General features: G+C 36.4%; 1 protein-coding gene and 1 long non-coding RNA gene across 5 annotated transcripts in view; one reads left to right on the forward strand and one right to left on the reverse strand.

The window, feature by feature from the left end:
* Positions 1-7,593: 7,593 nt before the first annotated feature.
* On the reverse strand, positions 7,594-12,136 carry LOC140343201 (uncharacterized). The gene is made up of 2 exons (XR_011923273.1): positions 12,050-12,136; positions 7,594-8,784 (listed from the first exon to the last, which is right to left on the reverse strand). It is a non-coding gene; the product is annotated as an uncharacterized lncRNA (long non-coding RNA).
* A 2,474-nt stretch (positions 12,137-14,610) lies between these two features.
* LOC140342993 (DNA damage-regulated autophagy modulator protein 1-like) overlaps positions 14,611-23,167 on the forward strand; it is a 12,702-nt gene continuing 4,145 nt past the window's right edge. For 2 of the 4 annotated variants that reach the window (XM_072429407.1, XM_072429410.1), the window contains exons 1-6: positions 14,646-14,801; positions 16,410-16,572; positions 18,108-18,175; positions 19,491-19,633; positions 20,233-20,404; positions 20,590-20,645. In XM_072429407.1, coding sequence (XP_072285508.1) covers positions 16,448-16,572; positions 18,108-18,175; positions 19,491-19,633; positions 20,233-20,404; positions 20,590-20,645 — 564 coding nt within the window. In that variant the 5' untranslated portion in view covers positions 14,646-14,801; positions 16,410-16,447. Of the gene's footprint in view, positions 14,802-16,409; positions 16,573-18,107; positions 18,176-19,490; positions 19,634-20,232; positions 20,405-20,589; positions 20,646-23,167 lie in introns of all 4 variants that reach the window. The other 2 variants (XM_072429409.1, XM_072429408.1) reach the window with 2 other exon arrangements.

The following is a 23,167-nucleotide window of genomic DNA, read 5'->3' on the forward strand; positions in this document are numbered from 1 at the left end:
AGTAGGAGAACATCTATGTGTCAGAATGATGTTTTAAGTCTTTGTGTGTGTTTACTCAAACATGATCTCCTCATTTTACACTGGAGCATTGTTTCTTGATCCTTTTAATATTGGGGAACCCCTGACTTAAACCCCTGCACTTTTATGTCTAAAGGGAACCCCTACAATTACTAAATCTACAGCTCACAGTACATTAGCTTTGCAGTCAATGGAAAGAATGTCACCCTTACAGGTAGCTAAAAAGACTGTTGGTGTCATGTAAACTGACATGAGGGACACACATTGTTCAAGGAACCCCCTAACAATCTGCTGAGGAACCTTGGTTGAGAAATACTGGAGTAAAGAATATCCCAGTTACTATACCTATACATCTGATAATGGGTGTATCCAGAATCAATATCTTTGGATATAGATCCTAGAGAGTATAGTGTGCATTTACAGGCAGAAATTGTATCTCTGAACATTAGTGTATTCCATATATGTCTTACTAGCAGATATATTGGTAAAGTAAATCTAGGGAACTCTGGGCTGCATCTGATATTCTGGAAATGATGCACTTTGCATTTGGCAAAGTGGCCAAAAAGAAGAGACTTTAATTTGACAGACAAAGGCATTGTGGTATTTGAATGGTGAGATGTGCCTTTTCCGCCTGTCTGTCACTTAATAAGGCATTGAGGAAGAAGACATTAGTCTAATCAGCCATTCCACTTACATTATCTATATTTAAATATTTCTACTTGTATGATTTAATATGATCTACTGTATTTTATTATGCCCATAAGAGGTCTAGTTTACAATATTATTACTGTTTTTTTTTACTTTGCTGCACATAAAAATTTTGCATGTTAGTTATTTATTTTATGCACTAGAGCACTTTACTATTAATTGTGTGGGGCAGTTTATTGTATACCACTACATGCAAATACTTATGTCAGTTACATGTAGTTTAAGATTTGTCACTGTGACACATATTTACATATGTAAGACCTCCTTACTGCAAATGGAGGTTGCCACATATATGTAGCACAGGTTAATGCTGTAAAACATGTTGAACATGAGCGCAGACAGTTTTGCTCCACTGAAGTATAACTATTCGTCTATTCCTGCATGACTTCCTCCTTTAACAAGTTAAAAATTATTCATATTACAAATTTTGATATCTGTCAGACATTTGAACGTTTTTTTTTGTTAACATCTTAGTTTAGAACAACAATACTGCCGAAATACAAGCACCAAAGTACCTGCAGTACTTCTGTTGCTTTTACATCAATCCTCATGAATCCTGTTGAAATCCCTGACTGGGCTGTACACAAGGCTCAGTGTCTTAGCACTTTGTCTGACACTATAGAATTATGCTGCCATACTAGAAGGGGTATTTTTAATGTCTGACAAAAATTAGAAGCAGCGTTTCAGTTCTTAATCAAAATAAAAGAATAAACCTATACAGTGGTACCTTGGTATAAGTCCTTAATTCGTTCCACATCCTTGGACTTATACCAAACAGGACTTATACCAAACAGATTTTTCCCATAAGAAATAAAAAGAAAATGAATAATCCGTTTCTATGAAAAAAAAATCCTTTTGTTATTGGCATATTATACATTGATGGGGCTGTATGAAATAATTTAAACATAGCTTAATACTAAAATACATAAATACAAAAGCAATTAGATGAAATAAATGAAAATTTAACCTCACTTTACCTTGCTGAGAAAAGTTGAGTACCTACTAGGATGGTGCTGAGAATGGAGGAGGAGATGTTATGTTATTCACAGAGAGTTATAGCTCGGGTTGTTCACTGAATGGTAGCAACTGGCGTACTGATGCTCGTGGGCAGTCGTGGCTTTGTCTCGAGAGAGGTAAATAAGGGTAGCGCGTGGTGTTTTGACTCATTTTTACCCATACAAGTTCTAGCACAAAGGTTGTATACCAAGCAAAGGTTGTATACCAAACTAAATTGTTCGTGTCCAAACAGAGCTTATAGCAAGTTGGACTTATTCCAAAGCGGACATATACCGATGTACCACTGACTGTACTTTTTGTTAGTGCATGAAAAGTGTGCAAAATCACCTATATATAAGTTTTTCTGGAAGTTTCCACTTAGTTCCCTTGCAAAGTCTCACGAATACTGGTTGAAACTGCCAGTCAATTCCTTCTAGTGCAGTTTTTTTTAGATGTTCTGGCAACCAAGCTGCTCGGCTCCTCAATTCAAAGCAGAGCTGCCACAGTCTTGGAGACTTGTCAGCTTACACTACAGTGGTAATAAAAAATTATCCATAACATTTGTCGATTAAGCCTGTGACTTGTCAATCAGCACTCAGCCACACCAAGACTTGCCTGGTGTTTTCTGGACTGATAACACTGTCCCTGTAGCTAAAACCATTACATGATGAGCTGATGCATCTGGGAGAGGAAGCATAGGAGACAATGAAAAAGGATTTGGCTGTGTATTGTTTTTTTTTCATGAACCTGTGAATCATATAACTGGATTTTGTACTTGTTTAAACTGTTATACGGAAGCTTTTTATTCTTTTAAATGGCTGGCTGCACCTTTTTTTTTTTATAAAAACGTGCAAATGTGGGTATCTTGTCCATTACTACTTGGGGTGTTGGGTGCAGTCTTTTACTGCAAAGAAATGTAAAAGGACCCTTACTGTTCTGTTTCTCTAACAAGTGCCTCATATCACCTACATGTTTGTCCCAACCTAATAGCACACCTGCAACGGTTCTATAATTTGATGTCATAATGATCAGGTGAAACTTTACCTGATACCTACTATGGTTACAACATCAGCTGAGACCTTTGGCTGTTGTAACTGTGCCATTGGATATTGAAGTGCAAAATAACACAATTATTACTACACAATGATAATCAGATTACTTTGGGTTGTGTTACTGTGCTGTTATCTACCTCTATAGTTATTTATATGTATGTATGTTACTGCATTCATCAGTCCAGTCTGTAGTGATAAAATTACACCAAAGTTAGTGTTCAATGTTTGATGTCCTGTTACTATGTTAATAATTAAAATTTACATATATGTATATCATATGACTCTATAATATGTTTCATTATTTTAGATCTGCCCGTGCTTTTCTAGGGTGCTAAGGCAGGGGTATATTCAATCTCTCCAGAGATAACACACTATAGCTAGCAGGAGAGTAGAGTTTACATGATGATCAAACCTAATCTCCAAGACGAAACTATTTACCTATACCTTTTAAAAGGCTATCCCCGAGTTTACCTGCTGCAGGTATTACTAAATAAGTTTGTGTGACTAGTTACAAAACATTTTTGAGTTTAAAAAGAAACTGAACTCTGGGATCTGTGCCCAGAAAAAGAGGCAGATAACTAGTTTCCATTATTTCCTGTGCCGTCCTGCAGCTGATCTTTCCCCTTTTCTGATTTATCACCCTTCCTGTTAATAAAATCATCTGCCCTTTGGTTGCTGTTATGTCACGGATATAATCTGTGACAGTTTATGCAAATATTGATGGGTTCAATTTGAAGTGTACAAAGAGAGATAACACAAAGATTTAAACCATAATACTATTTAATAATAAGATAGACAAAACAATGCAATACTGTAATAACAATTAATAAGTGGTAACAAAAGATACTTAGCTGCGGAAGAAAACTGAATTCACCCAAAGATTCTGCTGGAAATCAATAACTTTGCAGATGATCAAAGAAACATGTTGCATCCAGCAAGCTCTGGTATCTTTTTTTTCTAGGTTTTTCTCCTTTAAAATTGGGTGCGTCTTATAGGCCGGAGCGTCTTATAGTCCGAAAAATACGGTATATAATTCTCAGGTCTTATCTAAATGTAACAGGTGTACATTTCTACAGGTTTATAAAGATTAATAGTAGTAGAAAGTCATTACCTATTTCATGCAAGTTCTTGGTTCATCAAACAGGAAATACTGTTTCTGTACTTTTAGAAAAATCATTTGATTACCAGTGGTAATATATGCAAGCCTTTCTACAGAATTGAAAAATAACATCTTAATGCTTTCTTAGTCAGGTTTTTTCAAGTAATTAGGTTACCTGTGGTATGCTTCTAGTGTAAAGCAGGGAGCCTGAACACAAATGGTGTGGATTTGAGCTTAGAATTTGGAGACTATGCTAAAATGAGTAAACAGTCCTGATCCTTTAGTTCCTGGTTTGTTGGTCATGTGATATCCAAAATATTTCACTTTATCATCCATGCATCTCTATCTGAGGATATCAAAGATGAAGAGAGCAGAATATAAAATGAATTAAAAATATATGTAAATATATACCATATTTTTTTATCTTTTAGATTTAGATATCATGAGAAACCAGTAGATTGGAATGGCTAGGCTTTTTTGGGGGGGAAGGGGGGGGGAGCCAATAAACCTAACTGCATGTTTTTGAAATGGGGGAGGAAACCCACGCAAACACTGGGAGAACCTGCAAACTCCATACAGTGCCCTGGCCAAGATTCTAACCTATAACACAGTGCTAACCTAGAACCCACTGCTAACCACTGAGCCACCGTGCTGCCCAGATGCAGAAGACTTCTCCTTTGTGTGTGATGTTTGTGAGAAAGAAGGAAAATGAAAAGAGAAGCAACTTTGTGGGAATAACAATTACTAATGGAAAATGGCAGAGAGGAAGCTTACAGGATTGATAATTAAAGAAGGTAATCCTCACCTACACCCTAAGGGGGGTGTTCCTTCTTTCTCACAAACATCATCATACACCTAAGCAAGCATTACAAGTAAATGTTTAATAAATATATATTCAAAATGGTGGATAATTTAGCGATCATGTAGTATCAAATCTATTAAACTGCTCCTGTCTTAAAAAAATGAAACTTTATTACTAGCCTTTTTAACTGTTTTTAGGGATTGCACTATGCTTTTAAATACATGGGACTGTTTGGAATGCTTATTTTTTATCTGTATATTTGGTAAATCATAAACCAGTTTTCTTTATTGTGATGAGTGTTTCCAAGGAAGCAAGTGCATTTAGTAGCTGGACACAGTGGGCATATTAAGTAAATTATATGTAATGAAGTGTATATGAACAACTATGAGTCACAATTTAGGAGGACAGCCACAGAACAATGTATTTGTCAAGCAAAAAATTGCTTGTGGTGAGGTAGCAGACAGATATAGCAAACTATTTGTAAGGGACAATATTTGTCACATTTTCACTGAATACATTCTTTAGCTATATGTGCCTGCATCTTGGCCACAGTGTTTGTAAGAAAGCAGTTTTTCACATACATTTATGTTTTTCCTGCTCTTTTGGTTAGGCAGTTCACTAATAAGTTTTGTCAAGGACCAAATAACGTTGTATTGAAATAATTAACAGCTGCCACAATAATTAGGTCCTGGACATTGTAAATGAAATATGATAAAATGGTATGAATATATTTCTCTTACTGTTCTGAAATAATCTTGCTGTCCTGTCTGTTCATGCTGCCACTGTACATAGATCAAGTTTCCAATATACCTGGACCTACTCCCCTCAAAGCAAGCAGCAAAAAGGCAATCTTTTCATGTCTGTAAAGGACAAAATAATAAAAAATCTATCTACACAAAAATGCTTTTCTTGGATATTGAGATACTCATGTACAGTAGGTGCTTTATGTCTAGAGATCATGCAATTACTGATCACTTAACTAACTAAAAGATTGTTGGGACTGTTAATAACTACTCTGCTTGTATTGCAGAACATTCACTTGTTTGCCTGTGTGTATGTAACTATTTTAAACTATGTTGATTACAAGCACTATTGCCAAAAACCCTCTTTGTTCCTCTCTTTTATTTACACAAAAATGCTCACTAAAAAAATCTTTGCCCTATTTCTAATCTTGCTGAAGCAAACAAGTCTATGATTGCACTTGTATTTGTTTTACACTATAAATGTCATCTATAAAAGGAAGTAGGTCACAGATGTTCTGACAAGTATACAGAGACCTAAATATAAAAATATTGTTGCTGCTCCTTTTTACAAAGATTTTTGTGTATTATTATTATATATTATTTTTGATGGGCTCCTATTAACCTCTCACAAAATACCTCCCAATGGTCCTTTATACTATTCAGCAATGATTCAGCAACAAAACTGCCTTATGTCAAATCATTATTTTACTATTTCGTTTAGAAGTGTTCTATGATTTTGATGTGCCCAGAGCATACATTTCATGGTCAGGCTGTCATGCCAGAGGGGAAGAGCATTACTAGCTTTGTCCAACTACAAGTTCAAGAATGCATGCTGTGCTTTGTAGTTCCCTACAGGTTTATCTCTATCTGTATGCTAACATGTATTCAGCAGGAATTAAAGGAAATATTATTTTTATATATTGGTTGTCCATAATATGTTTGTGTGTATAACAATTACCTACATTAGGAGTCTTAAGATTATGGCCATATGGATTAAAAACTTTCCTGTGGCGCTTGCAGGTAAATTTCCAATGTAATTAACCCTTCCACAAGAATGCAGACTCATCCCTGGGATCTTTAGGGGAAATCAGTCACTGTTCTTGTGACTTCAATGGTGCACACTTCCAGTTTTCTTTGGGAGAAAAGGTAAGTTGAAGTGCCTGCCTGTGCTCACTAAATACTGGGGCTCCTCTTCAATTTCTGCTATGCTGCTCAGTAGTGTTCAGACTCTAGATTTCCACCTCCTAGGAAAATCATTGGTAATGATCCCAGGCAAAGTTTAGTGTCTGTACAACCACCACTCATTCAAGTGGTCTGCGGTTGTTTTCTAACGGGGAGGATGCAGCGGAACTCCTCCAGCTCTGTCTCCTCTCTCCTTATAATAAAACAGCACTGTTTGTACAGTGCTAATTTTTTCTACTGTCACTGCAGCAGATCATTACCATTGTTTCTAGCAACAACTGTTAAAGAGGAGCTTTAATAGAAAAAAAATTTTATGGGAAAGCCCCTGTTGACATATGCCTGTTTTTAGGCATGTGCAGAAGTAGCATCCCAGAGCCTCCTGGGACATATAATGCAAGTATCCAAGAAGCCTGTGGGTTTCCCCTTTAGTCTTTACTACCACAGCGGTAAAGATAAAAAGGGAGGGAAACCCTAAAATATGTTAAAAAAATAAACATTTTTTGCATGATATAAAATGAATAGCTAACTTTTTTATATGTTAATAATGTCATGATTGGTCTGTTTTAGGCATTCATTTGGGACTTTATGCGGTGAAATGAGACCTGGAGTCCAAATACATGAAACACACAATATCTGATTACTTTTTTATACTGTTTGTGTTACCTTATAGAAGCATAACATGTGAAAAGTATAAATTACATATTCTGTAGAAGTTACTGCTGTGATGTGCTGCCTCCACCTCAGTCACTCCACTGTGCCAATGCACAGAATAATAAAAACAAAGGTGGATAATGGTGTGATCTCTTTTTCATTCAGTTTTAAGAAAACTTTAAACAATGTTCACCCTTATCAGTGCCTTAAGCAGCAAAGCTGGGAGCTTAGTCTGGTTTAAAAACATTCACGCTTCTCTATATTTCTTTTTGCAAGACTTCTAATAAGGGCTTTGTAACAAGTTTATTTTATTCTGAAAAAGAGAAGACATACCAAGCATAATTCATTGACACCAAAGAAACTTTTAATGAATTCACTTTACACCAGTACAAGACCACCAATGCATTTTGGAGGTTAGACACCTTTCCTTATCGCGGCGTATAAATGCAGTGATTGGACATTACATGGGGTGCTTTTAGTCCCTAGAATGCATATAGTAAAGAGCAGTAATTGTAGTTGTAATTGTAGTATTAGCAGTTTAGATGTATGAACATGAAAGATGTACATGTTTTAAAAAGGCTGTCAGACTTTGTGAAATGTGCATTATCCTATAAAGTAATACTGGTAAAAATTACCAGAATAAAAAAACAGGTTATTCTGGGCAACTACTTATTTTACCAACTGTAAAACCAGTCATATAAGCCAAAAAGCCATGAGTCTTTAGGAGCACAATGGCCAGCTGGTGATCAAAGCAGAAACCAGTCTTACCAATAGGGTAAAATGCTGAGAAGGTCCAAGTGTACCGCTCCAATGGTCCCTATAGTACAAGGTACAGTGAAAGTACTGCCTGCTTCTGATAGCTTTGCATTTAAAGCATTTACAGGTATTAGATTAGATTCTTTATTGGACTCCTGACACACTCTGTACTCTGCAAATTCTAGAATAAATATAAACGAAGGAACCTTATTGGCACTGAACTATAATATGGCTGAAATCTGTTGAATTATTAGTCTTTCACTCGGAAGTAATAAACCCTACTGATTATCAGAAACATATAGAAAGGCGTCAATAAGATCTCCAGTTCTTCGGAGTGCTTTTATAGCTACATTTCTTTCCACAGACAACTGTGCCATCAATACCTCAATGTCTCTAACATCCAATCCGGTTTCATCTTCAGCTTCTTCACCAAAAGCCTGAAAGATAGCCCCATATGTAATATAAGATGAAATGTTCTCTTTTGTTAATAATTTTCCTTTGCAGATCAATCTAATCTTTTCTGGAGGAATTTTTAGATGTTGGCAAAGGAACAAAAACATTTCTTCACCATTTTTACTTTTTGGCACTGTGACTTCTGATTTTCCATGTTTGTTTTTCATTTTTATCACAAAATGATCAGCCTGTTCTTGCTTCTCTGAATTATTTCCATCATCATTATCAGTGCTTTCTGGAAGATGAGCTCCTGCCTTTGTTTCTGGAGTCCCTGAACATTGGAGCTGATGTGTAAGCCAGTGTTTTTCTTGGCAGTCCTTGGAGCTGAGAAAAAAAAAGACACGATGAAATTATTATTACGTAAAGTTAAGAACTAGTTCTTATGTAATGTGTTGGAGGATATACTGCAGAAACATTTTCTCAACAATCTGCTATGTTTAGTGTAAATGCCTAATCTGGACATGAAATCTCCATCAGAAGGTTGCATGTATCACTCACGTACATTGAAGTACATTGAGCACATGTTAAAAAAAAGCCATGGGTAGATTACCTTTAGTGAAAATGTCACATTGAAAAACAAGTTTTACAGATCTCGATTGCTTGTATATTAAGTCAAGTTTTGCTTTATAGTTCCCCTATTTAGAAGGTTCCTACTGGTCTGGAAGGCTAACCATCAAATTTATAGACTGATAAAGGCATTCTGAAGTAAAGATGGGTAAAGTAAAGATGGGTGGTGGAAAGCCCAAATGCATTTTTTTTTACACTTCCTACTGAAAGTAATGGTCTCACCAGCTTGCTTGTATGTACACCTTTTTAGCCTTACACTTTTTCATAACCATTTCCAATTTTTATTACTGGATTTACTGAAAGAGTAGATTCAATCTTAAGATTTTTTTCTCCCAGTTTAAGCAAAATTTTACCAGGGTTTTTTTTTTTGCCTTCCTTTGGACTATGTTCATTGAGTTTTTCACCAGGAATATGATTATTTCTCTAGTGGTTGAACTTGTCTTTTTTCAACTTGACTATGTAACTATTTAAAGTAAGAACCCACAAACTATTCGGTTTATATCAAATCAAACAATCCCTTACACAATTATTGAGACAAAAAAGCGAACTGTGGTGTTCATGACCAAGACAACCCAAACATATCAATAGACAAGCATATATCTCCTAAAGGAGTATTAGCTGACTATGGAAATAACTACACAGTTTTTTTCTTTTAGAAAATGTTGTTTTTCTTTCTTTTTCTTTCATCCACTTCCTGTCTAAATGGATGCACTTTGGAGGCTTTAGGACTGACTTTTAGATGGTAATAATGAAGAAACACGTCTATAACATGAATCTCCTAAAAAAGCACTGACTACAATGGAGAGCTACCAGGAGACAAGTAAAGAACGTGTACCCCTAAATTAATTTGTACAGTCTGTCCCACTTTCAGATTCAAGTCATTCTTTCCCCTTTTTTCTCCTTTTGGGTGGACATAATTTCAATTAATTTTCACATAATAATTTGTTATAGTCTGCAGAATAGGGCTGTTACATTTGTCTATATACAGGTAGTCCTCGGGTTACATACAAGATAGGACTGTAGGCTTGTCCTTAAGTTGAATTTGTATGTCGGAACCTGTACATTATTTTAATAAATACAAATAGGACAGATGTTTGTCTCAACATATTATTAGGCAGCGTGGTGTCAGTTACTGAATAAAATCCTCACTGTGTATAAATCACAAACAAAAACAACTGCAGAGTTTGTCTTCGTCATTAAAGAGTTACAAGAGGCTGCAGAAAGAGATCACCCACAACCTCAGCTGTGTTTAGCAAAAAATTTTTTCATCAAGTTATGCAAACTCCCCCCTTCCAAGCTTCTGTTCCTGTGGGGAAGCTCTGTTCGCATCTAGGAGGCGTCTGTATGTCTGATGTCCTTAATCCGGGGACTACCTGTACTTTGGTCAAAATTTGGAAGTATGATAAAGTGCTGTACCTTTTTAACAATGTTCCAACAGAAGCACTTTATTTGGAAATCTGCTCAGCAAGAAGCCACAACCCCTCCGGCACCACTAGTCTGGTCTTATTACACCTGGGACCATGACAGAGAAATCCCAGATGACGAGCAGTGTTGGATCAGTGACCGTCTGTTAACTCAGGCCCCCACCCCGTCTGCGGCCCATGGCTCTGGCTGGTGCATTACCCAGCGGGGTCAGGAGAAGGACCCCACTTGGGGCGGACGCACCGGCCACAGCCGCGGACCACATCTCCCGTAGAGATCGCAGCTTCAGGGCGGTGGGCGGGTTGTCTCTCTGGACACAACCCGTCCACTCTCCCATCGCAAGTCTGACTGGGTTCTGACATTATGACGTCAGTATGGTGGAGGTTTCTTCCCCTTTGCGTGACGCAGGACTCCAGTTGATTTAGTGGTCTGCGAGCTACAAAAGGTTGGGGACCACTGTGGTAACTGGTCTCCACCATGCTGAACAAACCCAGAACTTGCACATCCAGAACTTCTAAACCCAAGTAGACTAAAGATGGAGGGCTTTGATCTTCAATGGTTGGAGTCAGAGGAGTCAGGAGAAATCTAAAAGAACTGGTGTCTCTAAAAAAATAATCTGACATTTTGATAATACTATCAAATTGGAGGCTTGTTAGCATCTTATAGTAATAAAGATCAGTAATAAAAAAGGTGCAATCACAGATAGATCTAATAAAATTATTTATATGGGTATATTTATATCTATTTATATGGTTACGGATGTATAACGTGTTTTAGGGTATTACATGATTTTGACCAGGATACTACACCAATAAGACCTCCAACACGCTCATATATAGTATACACAATATTGGATTGAACACATATTACAAATCTCAATGCATGCCAGAAAAAGAAGAATTTAACAGCCATTATTTATGTTTAGCATTTTTATTGTGTCACCTATTCACAGTTTTCTGTATTTTTGGGCATTTTGCAAACACATGCACACTTTATAGGCGGGATGCATTAGGTAAACTATCAACTTTATTATTTGTGTACACAAAAATGTTCTTTTATAGATGTTTTACATTTTTCAATTTCTCAGTTATTTCCCACAGCTAACTTTTATTTTAACAACCCAGGATGAAAGTTATCCTGTCATCAAAAGGTCATTATTAAAAAAAAATGAAGATGCCATATACTTACCGGTACCTTTCCAAAAGCTACTTCAGTGCTCCACTGCTGCTACAGATATTCCACGCTTCTGGGAAAAACAATTCCTGCTCCTCCCCCTACGCACAATGGTTTCTTCTGCCTATCACTACAGAATGTATGAGTCGGTGGGAGGAACCATTGTATGTAGTGGGGGAGCAGATATTCAACTCACCTGTCCAAATACCTGTAGCAGCTCATATGAAGTAAAGTGCAGGCATTTTAGCATAAGACTTGTAGGGTTACTTTAAAGATTATATGAGAGTTCAGTAATGGAAGTTACATCTACCTGGAGCTAAATCAGAAAAAAAACACAACTTCAGCCTTTAAGGTCCGAAGTGAGAATCTAAATGAATGGATATTAATAATGACTGCTGATAAATATGAAGTGTATGTGAATCCTCACCAATATATTGCCCCTCTGCACCGACTACATCGCTTCATCCGAGGCCTGCACATCCCACACTTCTCACACACACCAGCCATCTCCATAGCAACCGGAAATAAACATAGGTCAGCATCTGCCCAGCACTTTCTAATACTGGAAATAATGTATTACATATCAATGCGAGAATGTAATTTGGTGTTTTTTACATTAGAAAATGTTAAATATTCATAAATGTTTACTTTAATAAAAAATAAAACAATAAACAAAACAGAATTATATCGAATCTGCCGATGGGGTTTATAAATGTGTATAATAAAGGAATGTGGTTATGGTGACCTCTAGTGGTAACATTCTGTACTGACAGCTAAAATACTGCATGTTATATTTATGGGGCTTGATGGTCAACATTGGGAAAGGCTGAGCCACAAAATAATAAAAGTAAAAAATATTGGGAGAAACAATGGGGCTGCTGTTGTTAAATCTCCAACAGGACAAGCTGGTTGTTATTCTAACCCACTAGCTTCCAAAATTTCTAAATCAATATTCTGGAGCAAGTTTGTGGAAAAGGAAAGCTATAAGAAACAGGAAACCAGTCAGTAGTGTTCATTTGTATACCTATTTAGGATAATAGACACAAACAAAGCAAACACATCGGCCAAACAATGCACCTTAGACATATAAATATATGAAGCAGTGCAATAGATGAGATTACAGTTTAATACATATATTTCACCTCTGCTGCCCAAAAGTAGTACAAATAGTCCCCAGGTTAAGGACATCTGACATACAGACGATTCCTAGATTTGAACAGGGCTTCCCTGCTACCTGGTGTGCAGGACAGAGGCTTGGAGGGGGGAGGCTTGCATGATTTGCAGAAGAAATCTTTTGCTAAACACAGCTGAGACTGAGCTCTTCTGCAAGCTCTGTAACTCTTTAATGACCAAGATAAACTCTGCAGTTGTTTCTTTTTGCATATCAAAGGACAGCTTGCTCCAGAAGTTAATGATTTGCTTTGCTTTGTTTGTGATTAGCTTACAGTGAGGATTGTATACAGTAACTGACACCACACTGCCTAATAATATGTTGAGACAAACATCTGTCCTAATTACATTTTTTAAAATAATGTACATGTTCTGACTTGCATACAAATTCAACTTAAGAACAAACCTACAGTTCCTATCTCGTATGTAACTCGGGGACTACCTGTACCATGCCAATATAAAACCTGCCCATGTCTTATATCTTTAATATAGATTAGTGTTTCTTAACCAGGGTTCCTTGAGCGATGAGAATTTTGTGCCTCTCAGGTCAGTTTAAGTGGCATCAATTATCTCTTTGGCTATCTGTCAAGGTGACATTCTTCCCAATGGCCTGCAATGTAAGAGGCATTCTTTCTACTAATCATCAAACCAATGTACTGTGAGTTGTGGATTTAGTTTAATATAGGAGGGGTTCCTTAGAACCTGAAAATTATTTCAAGGGTTAGAAAAGGTCAAGAATCACTAATCTTTAATTTAACTAAAGGACATTTAGTTTCCTAAATCACTTTTGCCATGAAAAACTATTACTTTATGCCTTCTTATCAGCCTTTGTTACAACTTGTTGCTGCAGCAATTTCCCATCTATATGCACACACTCCACAAACATTAATTGATATTTCTTTGGGTGGGTGTTGTGATAACATGATCTCAAGTCTTAGATGTGTGTTGAAATAGTCACTTGTAGTCTCCATCAGATGGCAAAAGCACTACTGAGAGTGTTGTCAATCTATACTAGGACCGCCTAACGGGAGGATGTATTGTTTTACTGAAATCTGCAGACTTAAAACTATTGACAATTATTTTCATCAAGTAGGCAGCCCAGCATATTCGTTTGCTCCCAATTACACCAACCAGGACACATTTTTCTTTTCTTGTCCTTTCTGATATGGGGAACCCCTTGAAATAACTTTCAAGTCTTCGGGGAACCCCTCCTATAATGACTATATCCACAGCTCACAGTACCCTAGTGTTGTGGTCAATGGGAAGGACTCCTCTTACATTGCTGCCACCCTGACAGATAATCCATAAGCTAATTAGTGTCAGTTAAACTGATCTAAGAGGTCTTAATTGCTCATGGAACCTCTAGCAAGCTCTGAAGAAACCCTGGTTGAGAGATACTGGTCTTGGGGTTCTATAAGTAGATTTGGGCAGCAATGGAGCTTAGGAAGATAAATTATTTAAGAGATGAACCTTCTGGATTGGCAACACTGCCTATGTGGCTAAAACTTGTTAGCTTAGGTAGAAGGAGCATGTGAGACCCAAATTATCCCTCAACGAAACTAAATAAATGTTTTTCTTTGAATTATGAAGCTTGAGCATCACTAAGTAACCTGATCTAGCACTTGTGCCTTTAGTTGTACTTTTACACGTTAAAAGCTTATATAGGTTTTTATTGAGGTTTAGATCTGCTTTAACTCTCATTGAATGATAACACTTTATTACATGTCCTGTTAATTGTTGGAACATTCAACATACTTTGAACTGCAGTTACGTATTGCCTAATATTGTAACTGGCAAAAAAACACTTTCTGAAGCAATCAAATACTGAAATACAAAATGTGAACAATAACTTATTTCCTGTGTTGTATGCTTACTACGAACATCAGGTGAAAGAATTTCGGTCCTCCTTTGATTGCAAGGCATTTCATTTATCTCACTATCATCTATATTTTTTCAACCTAACCTACTATATATAACAGGCAAGAACGTGGTTTTGATTACAGTGTAAGGTAATGGGCAAATATACAGCAAATATTCTGGGCTATATGAAAATTCTTCAAAGCATGAATTTTAATTCAATGTTTTTACAGAAACTTTATTTTCTATGAATGTATCTTTTTTTCTCTTTGTGAGCCCTGTATGTAGATGATCTGCTGTTGATCTGATGTTTCTGTTATTTATTTTGAATGTTGTCATTTCCCGGACTGGCAAATTAATATATTTGTGCAAATCTGCGGGTCATTAATATTTATAAAATTCTATATTACATTTTGTTGTTGATGTTGTATGACATCAGTTGTTAAATCATATTTATATTAGAGCATTTGGATTCGTCATCCTATATTCAGACTTGTAATGCTGGTTCCCTGCAACCTTTATCTTTCTATGTGTTTGTTATTGTGTTTTTAAATGAGTAATCAACTTCAATATACCAGGTTAGGACACAAACAATAGACAACTCATATCATCACAATACACAAATGTAAAGTAGCAGCATTAAAGCTAACTTATGAAATGCAAAAATAGATGTTAATGGACCCTCAAAGTAAAGGTTTAGTTAAAGCTACTGTTAGGGTTAAATTGTAGGTAATGTTTCCGAATTAAAGTATTTTGTAACAGATTGGCAGAGAAATGTTAATGTTTTCAGTTATAGCAAGTTTGGGATTTAACCTTATATTGTAGGTTACAATGCCCCAGCACAGTCCTATAGTTGCCTGTCCCCAGATCTAGCAAATGGAGGCCCATATAGCCACTTGTCATAATCATTGGAGTTAGGCCAAACACAAGCATTGCATACGCCATTTAATCCCAGCTCCAACAAAATACTTTTTTTATAGTAAAATAGGAAGTAGTTAGCCTATTATCCCTTTTATTTCCGTCTCCATTCCCCTCATTTCTAATCATTCTATCACAAGTACAGGAAGTCTGGTGAAATCTCCCAAATAGGTATATTGGAAAACAACAAAAATTAAGAGAAGAAAAAAAAACATTTTTTTCCTCTAACTTTTTTTTTTCTTCTAAACTTTTATTGATATTACAGAGTTTGTTCCTAGCCAAAAAGTAAAAGACTTTCCCACAAGAAACATATGATGTTTCCCCATTGAATACAATTGTTTTACTTATACAGTCTGTTTATGACAAGAAGTTTAGGGCATGAGTTGTAAAAACTGGTTCAGAGCAATGAGTGCCCTGAAGGTCCCCCCTGCTTGTGCAATGCAGCCACCCACCTGTTGTAGTTATACCTGATTAGGAAATACTTCCCACTAAACCAGGGGAAGCATTTCTTGAAGAGTTGAGGAGACTAGACATGTAACCCCACTTGAATGTGTAAGGGGTGACTGGTTTCTCAATGACCCTCCTAGCTTTTAAAGATGCTGACAACATCTTTGGGTTGCTGAATGCCAATGATTTGGCCATGCATTTCAGGTGGGCATTCTATATACAGAGAAACACATTTAAAAAACACATTTTTACTTGCAGAGAGTAGGTTTCATTTGATTGTATTACCTGCAAAACAATCACTCACTATAACACATATCATTAAATTGTGATCAGATTAAATGTTCCTGAGAGTTTATGTTCCCAGTACAACTATATTTTCCCTTTCTTTGTTGTAGGAAAAAATAAAGAAGCAACATTATAACACACAAATTATATGGAAGTTCAAGGCCTGGATTTCTTGCCTGTTTTATGGGCTACATGGAGCTTTTTTGGATTTATCACTTTATATCTTCTTACCATCCTCAATGGCCATGCTGGGTCCTACTTCCTTTACATCAGGTATACATGTAATGTATTTATATATGGGAGAAAAAGTTCTTTAGTTGCACAGCAACTTTTAGTGCTTAACAAAGATGTTCTTCTCATTGAGCCAGGAGAGAATTCTAAGCTAGCCAGCATGCCCATCATTTTTTTAGATAAAATAATCTTATTCTTAGTGTACCATGGAAAGAGAATGCCAAATATTTTTAGTCAGTTGCATGTGCTTTTAAAATTTGGTAACCGCAGCAGAGTCAGTTTCTCAGTACAGCTCCTATCCCCCTTGTACACCGAAGCCCCATCCTTTTCAGGGAGTATCTAAGTGCATTTATAATCACGCAATCAGTTTTGCCTTACCACCCTAGATAAACTTTAAAGGTTGAAAAAAAGAAAGTTCTGAATCTGCTGGGGCTGCTGATATCACATCCAAGATAGTGACACCCAACAACAGACTCAGGACTTTTTGGATGTCAACACCTGTCTTTTACTGGTCATAATATGCTTTATATTGTATATGTAAATGCAGATGCAATCTCAGAGGAAGTTTTTTGCTGAAATGAGTGGTTTTCTGGCAGGATCTATTTAAAAATATAACGCTGAAATTCATAAACTAGAAACAAATATGCTTACCTAAGTTTAGAAGGAACATAACAGGGATTTACCTTATCCCTTGATGGCCATTGCACTCTTCTTCCATCTAATTCTCCAGGTTGTGTGCTGGTTCTTAGCATCCCAGCGTTGGGCTATTAGCCCTGCATTGTGGGGAATGTCCTGCAACAGATAGATTAAATGTGACAGTTTTTTTTAACTGCTGAGAATTTATGAAATTGTTTTGTTTCACTGTAATGTTTATTCAGGTAAAGAATTGAAGGAGGACTCAGGGAACAGCATTGCCGGGCTATGCTTAGGGCATCACTTTAATTTATTCTATTCCCGATTTGTTTTTTGCTTGGCTTTAGAATAAGGTTGGCTGTGCAGTATGTAGACAAGGCATAGGTATGGCTAATTCCATATAAAGGTGCTGAAACAAGTGTTTATGTCAGTATTAATTGGTATTGCAACATATTGGCAACTCATTTTGCGACCTTTTATTTATTTTACTGTGAATCAAATAGAGACAAGCGTTTTAAAACACTTATGAAAGAGTATGCATGTATGCAGTTTAGATCTCAATCCATCTGTCGTCACATTACAATAAAAGGTGCTGGAGTGCCAAATCTGCACTAGTGCATCATTTCACAATGTCCATGGAAGAGCCTGGAAGGCATGGAAGGCTGGGCAAGGCTAAATACCACAGGTGGGGGTGTGATCTTTGTGCTCTTTCAGGTGGCACAGAAGGGTGAGATATCCTAACACCTTAAATGACATTTAGCTATAAAGGGAATACAATTAATATAATCCAAATAAGTATGTAAGTTAAATTTCAAATTATAATTATTTTCAATTTAAAAAATGAATATATATAAAATACATATAAAATAAATATGTGAAACAAGAATGAAAAATAACTCCTATTTGCATTTTATCATGGTAAATCAGTATTTCTTGTTTTTCAGTGAAACTGGAGACTACTTTCCGGAGTCTGTACTTTTTATGGCTGTATTTCTGGTTTCAGCAGTTCTTGGTATGTCCCCAGTACACATAACAAGTGTAATAATGAGATAATGAAATGAAATAAAATTATGATAGAACAACTATAATCAGTAATACTACAAAATCCATGAAACATGGACATGTGTTCCGGTTTGCAAATATTATACTGAATATTCTTGGTGGTACAGCAGTGACACTGTCAGTACACCAGGTAGGTACAAGGACATTGGTCATACTGGCAAGATAATGAATGTAAGCAATCCTTCCATGATTACTCATGGGGCTCTGTGGTTTGTGATGTGGCTGGTACTTTCCTGCAAGATATCTGCAAGGAAGCTTGGAAAAAGACAGCTCACAATAAATACATCTCAACATTTAGACTGCATACACACGTGCAATTATTGTCATTTGAAAGGATCTTTCACGATTCATTGGAATCACGACCTTTCCAACGACTAAGGACTGCACGATGCATGAATGAGCGCTGTACATACAGCACCCTTCTGCCCAATGGAGAGAGGAGGGGAGAAAGAACGAGCGGCACCCTGCTGCGCGCTCCCCCCCTTTCCTTAAGATCGTTCGTCATCCATCATCCGTGGATCCGCAAGGACAGTCGTTCGCCCCGAGCCAATTATCGGGCGAGAACCATTGGACATGTGTACGTAGCTTTACTTAAAATAGCATGATAAATAGGATGTGCAAAGAACAATATTTGAGCAACACAGGAGACCCCCGTTTCTTAAGATGACATTGATAACAATGCCTGCATGGCCCCAAACTATTACAGTTCTATATCTAGCTTCACTGCAATGTAAATGGTTTAAGTTGGAGTTGTGGTCTGCTGACATTGGTTGCAATAAAACTTTTTTTTTTTTTGCCTAAAATCTTTATAGCATAAGGCGACATCTTTTAACGCTTTTTATACACAAGGGTCAGTATGACAGTAATTAGATGTGTAGTAGGCTGCACATATCTTATTTTATTTACAACTGCCTAGACTAAAAATACAATTTTAAGAAATAATTTCGATTTTTTTGTTTGGTTCATATGAAATAATGTTTGTGGATATTTTGTATTCTTATTTCCAGCGAGCAGGCTGCTGATATTTTCCAGGAAAGTTTTTTTTTTTTATATCTGTTGCGAAACACAAGTTTACAGAGCTTGTTAGCTCAAGAGGACCTTTACATACTCAGTTTCCTACCAGTTTTCCTAACTGGTGGATTACATTTAAGAATATATGCATATTTTCTTTCAGTTCAGGATTATTTTATCATTATTTCTTTTATTTTGTGTTGCTGAAAAAAACATTTTTTGTTGCTAATTTTTAATTTTCTATTGTATTTTAGATGCCTTTTTGTCCTATTGTATGTACAGATACTATGCCATTAAGTCTTCAAAAATTCAGCATCGTTACCCGCACCTACAGTATATGATCCTTGGACTTGGATGGATTGCCTGTTTAGGCACAGTAATCATTGCTATATTACCGGTATGTAAAAAATAAAGTAACGCACATATTAAAAAGACCCATGTTCATCAAATGTATAGTAAAAAATGGAAGCATCAATAGGAAACTTGACTTTGGCCCTGCTAAGCACATTGGCATTATCACACATACTGTGACTTATCTGTTGTATACATACCTTATACTAAGGGCACCTATTAGGTATTTTCTCTGAAAGTAAAAAATCAATGTGCATTTTGCATAGTGAATTGCTCCCTTTTATAAAAAAAGATTAGGAAATAAATCAAATAAAGGTGACAGTTTTCACAATCGCCGCCTTTTTAGAAAATTGTCTTTTTAAATTGACAGGTGTGCTTCTTGTATCTAAGCCACCGAAAACCTGATTGCATAGCCCTTGGATTACTCTAGGTTTTAAACAAGACACAAGTATTGGTTTTAGGCAATCCTTTGTGAAGTGTGTTATTTCATTGCGTTGGTGGAGGATATGTTGACCCCCCACAGAAATAGTGGTACCATTCCAAGTCCCTGCATCCTACATAACTTTTATACAAATTACTTTTGTATCAGAATGCTTGTTAAACTTGTCCGTTGAATAACATGTCATGTATTTGTTTATTTTGTAGGCAGTAACCTACCCCGTGCCACACAGGTCTGCTGCTACTATCTCATTTTTAGGAAGTGCCATACACAACACCTGCCAAACTATACTTCTATACAAACTTTCATTCAACAGCCAGCATATGTGCCACTTAAGGATGTCCATCTCTATTACAACAGTCTTTTGTCTTATTGTCTGTATCCTTTAATACTGATACTACAAAGAACTCAAATTATCCCTCAATTTCTGACTAAAGAGAAATCTTACAATCTTTGCATAAACTCAAAGAAGATAAAAGGTTTTAACCATAGCACAAAAAAACAATAGTGTGTTACACTGGTTAACTTATTGCTAAACTTTCCTTAATATGTATAACTTTCAGTGTTCCTCTCTAGATTAACATGGTGGAAGATCTGCTCTGGAAATCCGTGTTCATCAGTATGTTTTATATTTCCTATAACATTTCTGACCTTTATCTCTATATTTATACCAATCTCTCTAAATAACAGAGAGAATGTTTACACACATAACATAGGATGGTTGACGTGTAACATAACATAGGTAGGATGGAGTAGTTTTAGAATGATTACAAATACAAATTTCTAACTGAGCTGTGTAAAAGACATTTTAAAATAAAAGTGGCTGTCCATAGAAATCTCCCAATTTCATTACAATTTTTTAGGTGCAAAAAAGTAGTTAATAACATGGTTGGGGTTGATGTCCAATGTCACTGATATATGTAAGGGTTTAAATACCACGCATACGTTAATGTCACTGGCAGTAGACTGGAAAAAACAGGTCCAGGTACTTTTACTATTGCTAACTTCACCTAAAGCTATAATTAAGGACCAAAATATCAATTCATATATAACCTGCAAAATTGCATTTTAATATTTTTGTCTAAATTCATCCAGACTAGTAAATTTAACAAAAAAAAAAAATGCATGGATTAATAGGTCACTTTATTTTATTATTAACGCCTCAACATAATATGCAGCACTGTAAAAAAATGAGGGTAAACATATGACAAGCCTTCATACACAACATAAGACACAGCAGAAGAGGATGTTCCTGTCCAAGTGAATGTAGAGTTTAAGAGGTAGAGGAGCATAGTAAAACATAGCATGTATCATTGTTACACAAGTATTCAGACCTATTACTTAGTACTTAGTTGAAAGCACTTTGGGCAGCAAATATAGCCCCAAGTATTTTGGGTATGATGTAACAGGCTTTGCACACCTGGATTGGGGGATTTTCTGCCATGCTTTGCAAATGGGAAGTGTTGGTAGAAAGCCATTTTTAGGGTCTCTCCAGGGATGTTCAAAACGACTTAGGTTAAGGCTTAACTGGGCTACTGCAGGATATTCACAGAGTTGCTCCTAAGCAGCTCCTGTGTTCTCTTCACTGTAAGCTTTGGATCATTGTTATGTTGAAAGGTCACTTTGGGACAGTCTGAAGTCCTAAGCACAGTATACCAGGTTTGCACAGGATATTTCTGTACGTTGCTCCTTTCAGCTTTCCCCCAGTCTCTGCTTCTGAAAAACACCCAAAGCTTGATGCTGCCACAACCATGCCTCACTGTTGGGATGGTATTAAGCAGGTGATGAGAAGTGCCTAATTACCTCCAGATATAAAGCTTAGCATTGAGGCCAAACCATTAAATCTAGGTTTCCTCTGACCAAAGTACAGTGATACCTTGGTATAAGTCCTTAGTCCGTTCCAGGTCCTTCCAGGACTTCCATAAGAATTTTTCTTAATTCATAAGGATTTTTCCATAAGAAATAAAAGAAAATGATGAATCAGTTCCCATGAAAAAAAAAAATCCTATTGTTATTGGCATATACATTGTGATGGGGTTGTATAGAATAATTTAAACACTGCTTAATACTAAAATACATAAATACAAAAGCAATTAGATCAAATAAATGAAAATTTAACCTCACTTTACCTTGCTGAGAAGAGTCGAGTGCCTACTAGGATGGTGCTGGGAAGGGAGGAGGAGATATTATGTAATTTGCAGAGAGTTATAGCGCGGGTTGTTCACCGAATGGTGGCAATTGGCATACTGACGCTCATGGGCAGTCGTGGCTTTGTCTCGAGAGAGGTAAATAAGGGTAGCGTGCGGTGTTGTGACTCATTTTGACCAATACAAGTTCTAGCACAAAGGTTGGATACCACGCAAGATTTTTTGTGTCCAAACAAACAGGACATATATCAAGTTGGACTTATTCCAAAGTGGACTTATACCGAGGTACCACTGTATCTTGTTCCTCAACATCTGAGAGTCCTTCTGCTGCTTTTTTGCCAACTCCAAAATGATCCTTATGGGCTTTCCATCCAGGAATTCTACCATAAAGCCATAGTTTACTGGGCAACAAGCTCTTGGAAAGTCCTGGTTGTGCCAAGCTTGGTTTTTGCTCTGATATGCATTGTCAGCTATGTGGCCTTCTTTACAGAAGTGCATGCCTTTTCAAATCATGTCCAATTTAATTAATTTACCATGGGTGGACTAGAATCAAGGTGTAGAAATGTCTCAGCAGCAATCAAAAGAAATGGGGGGGAGCGAAATTTTGAGCATTGTTACTAAAGGTCTGAATACTTGTTTAAATGTGACACCTTTAGTTTTCGTTTTAATATATTTACAAAATGGTCTAAAATGTTATTTTCACTTTGTCATTATGGGATACTGGGTGTTAATAAATGAGGGGGGGAGGAAAGGATGTTAAATGATTGTAGCATCAGGCTGCAACATAACGTATCATATCAACAAATCAAAATGGGGCATTTAAACACTTTAGGTTTCACTACTGTAATGATTTTAATTACCAAGCATAGGAAGGAAAATATTTGTGTGCTCCAAAAAACACCAGTAGTTTAGGAACAATTGTTTCATATTTGAAAACCAAAACATATATATATATATATATATATATATATATATATATATATATATATATATA

The sequence above is a fragment of the Pyxicephalus adspersus genome, chromosome Z, assembly GCF_032062135.1.
Source record: "Pyxicephalus adspersus chromosome Z, UCB_Pads_2.0, whole genome shotgun sequence".
NCBI lineage: Eukaryota > Metazoa > Chordata > Amphibia > Anura > Pyxicephalidae > Pyxicephalus > Pyxicephalus adspersus.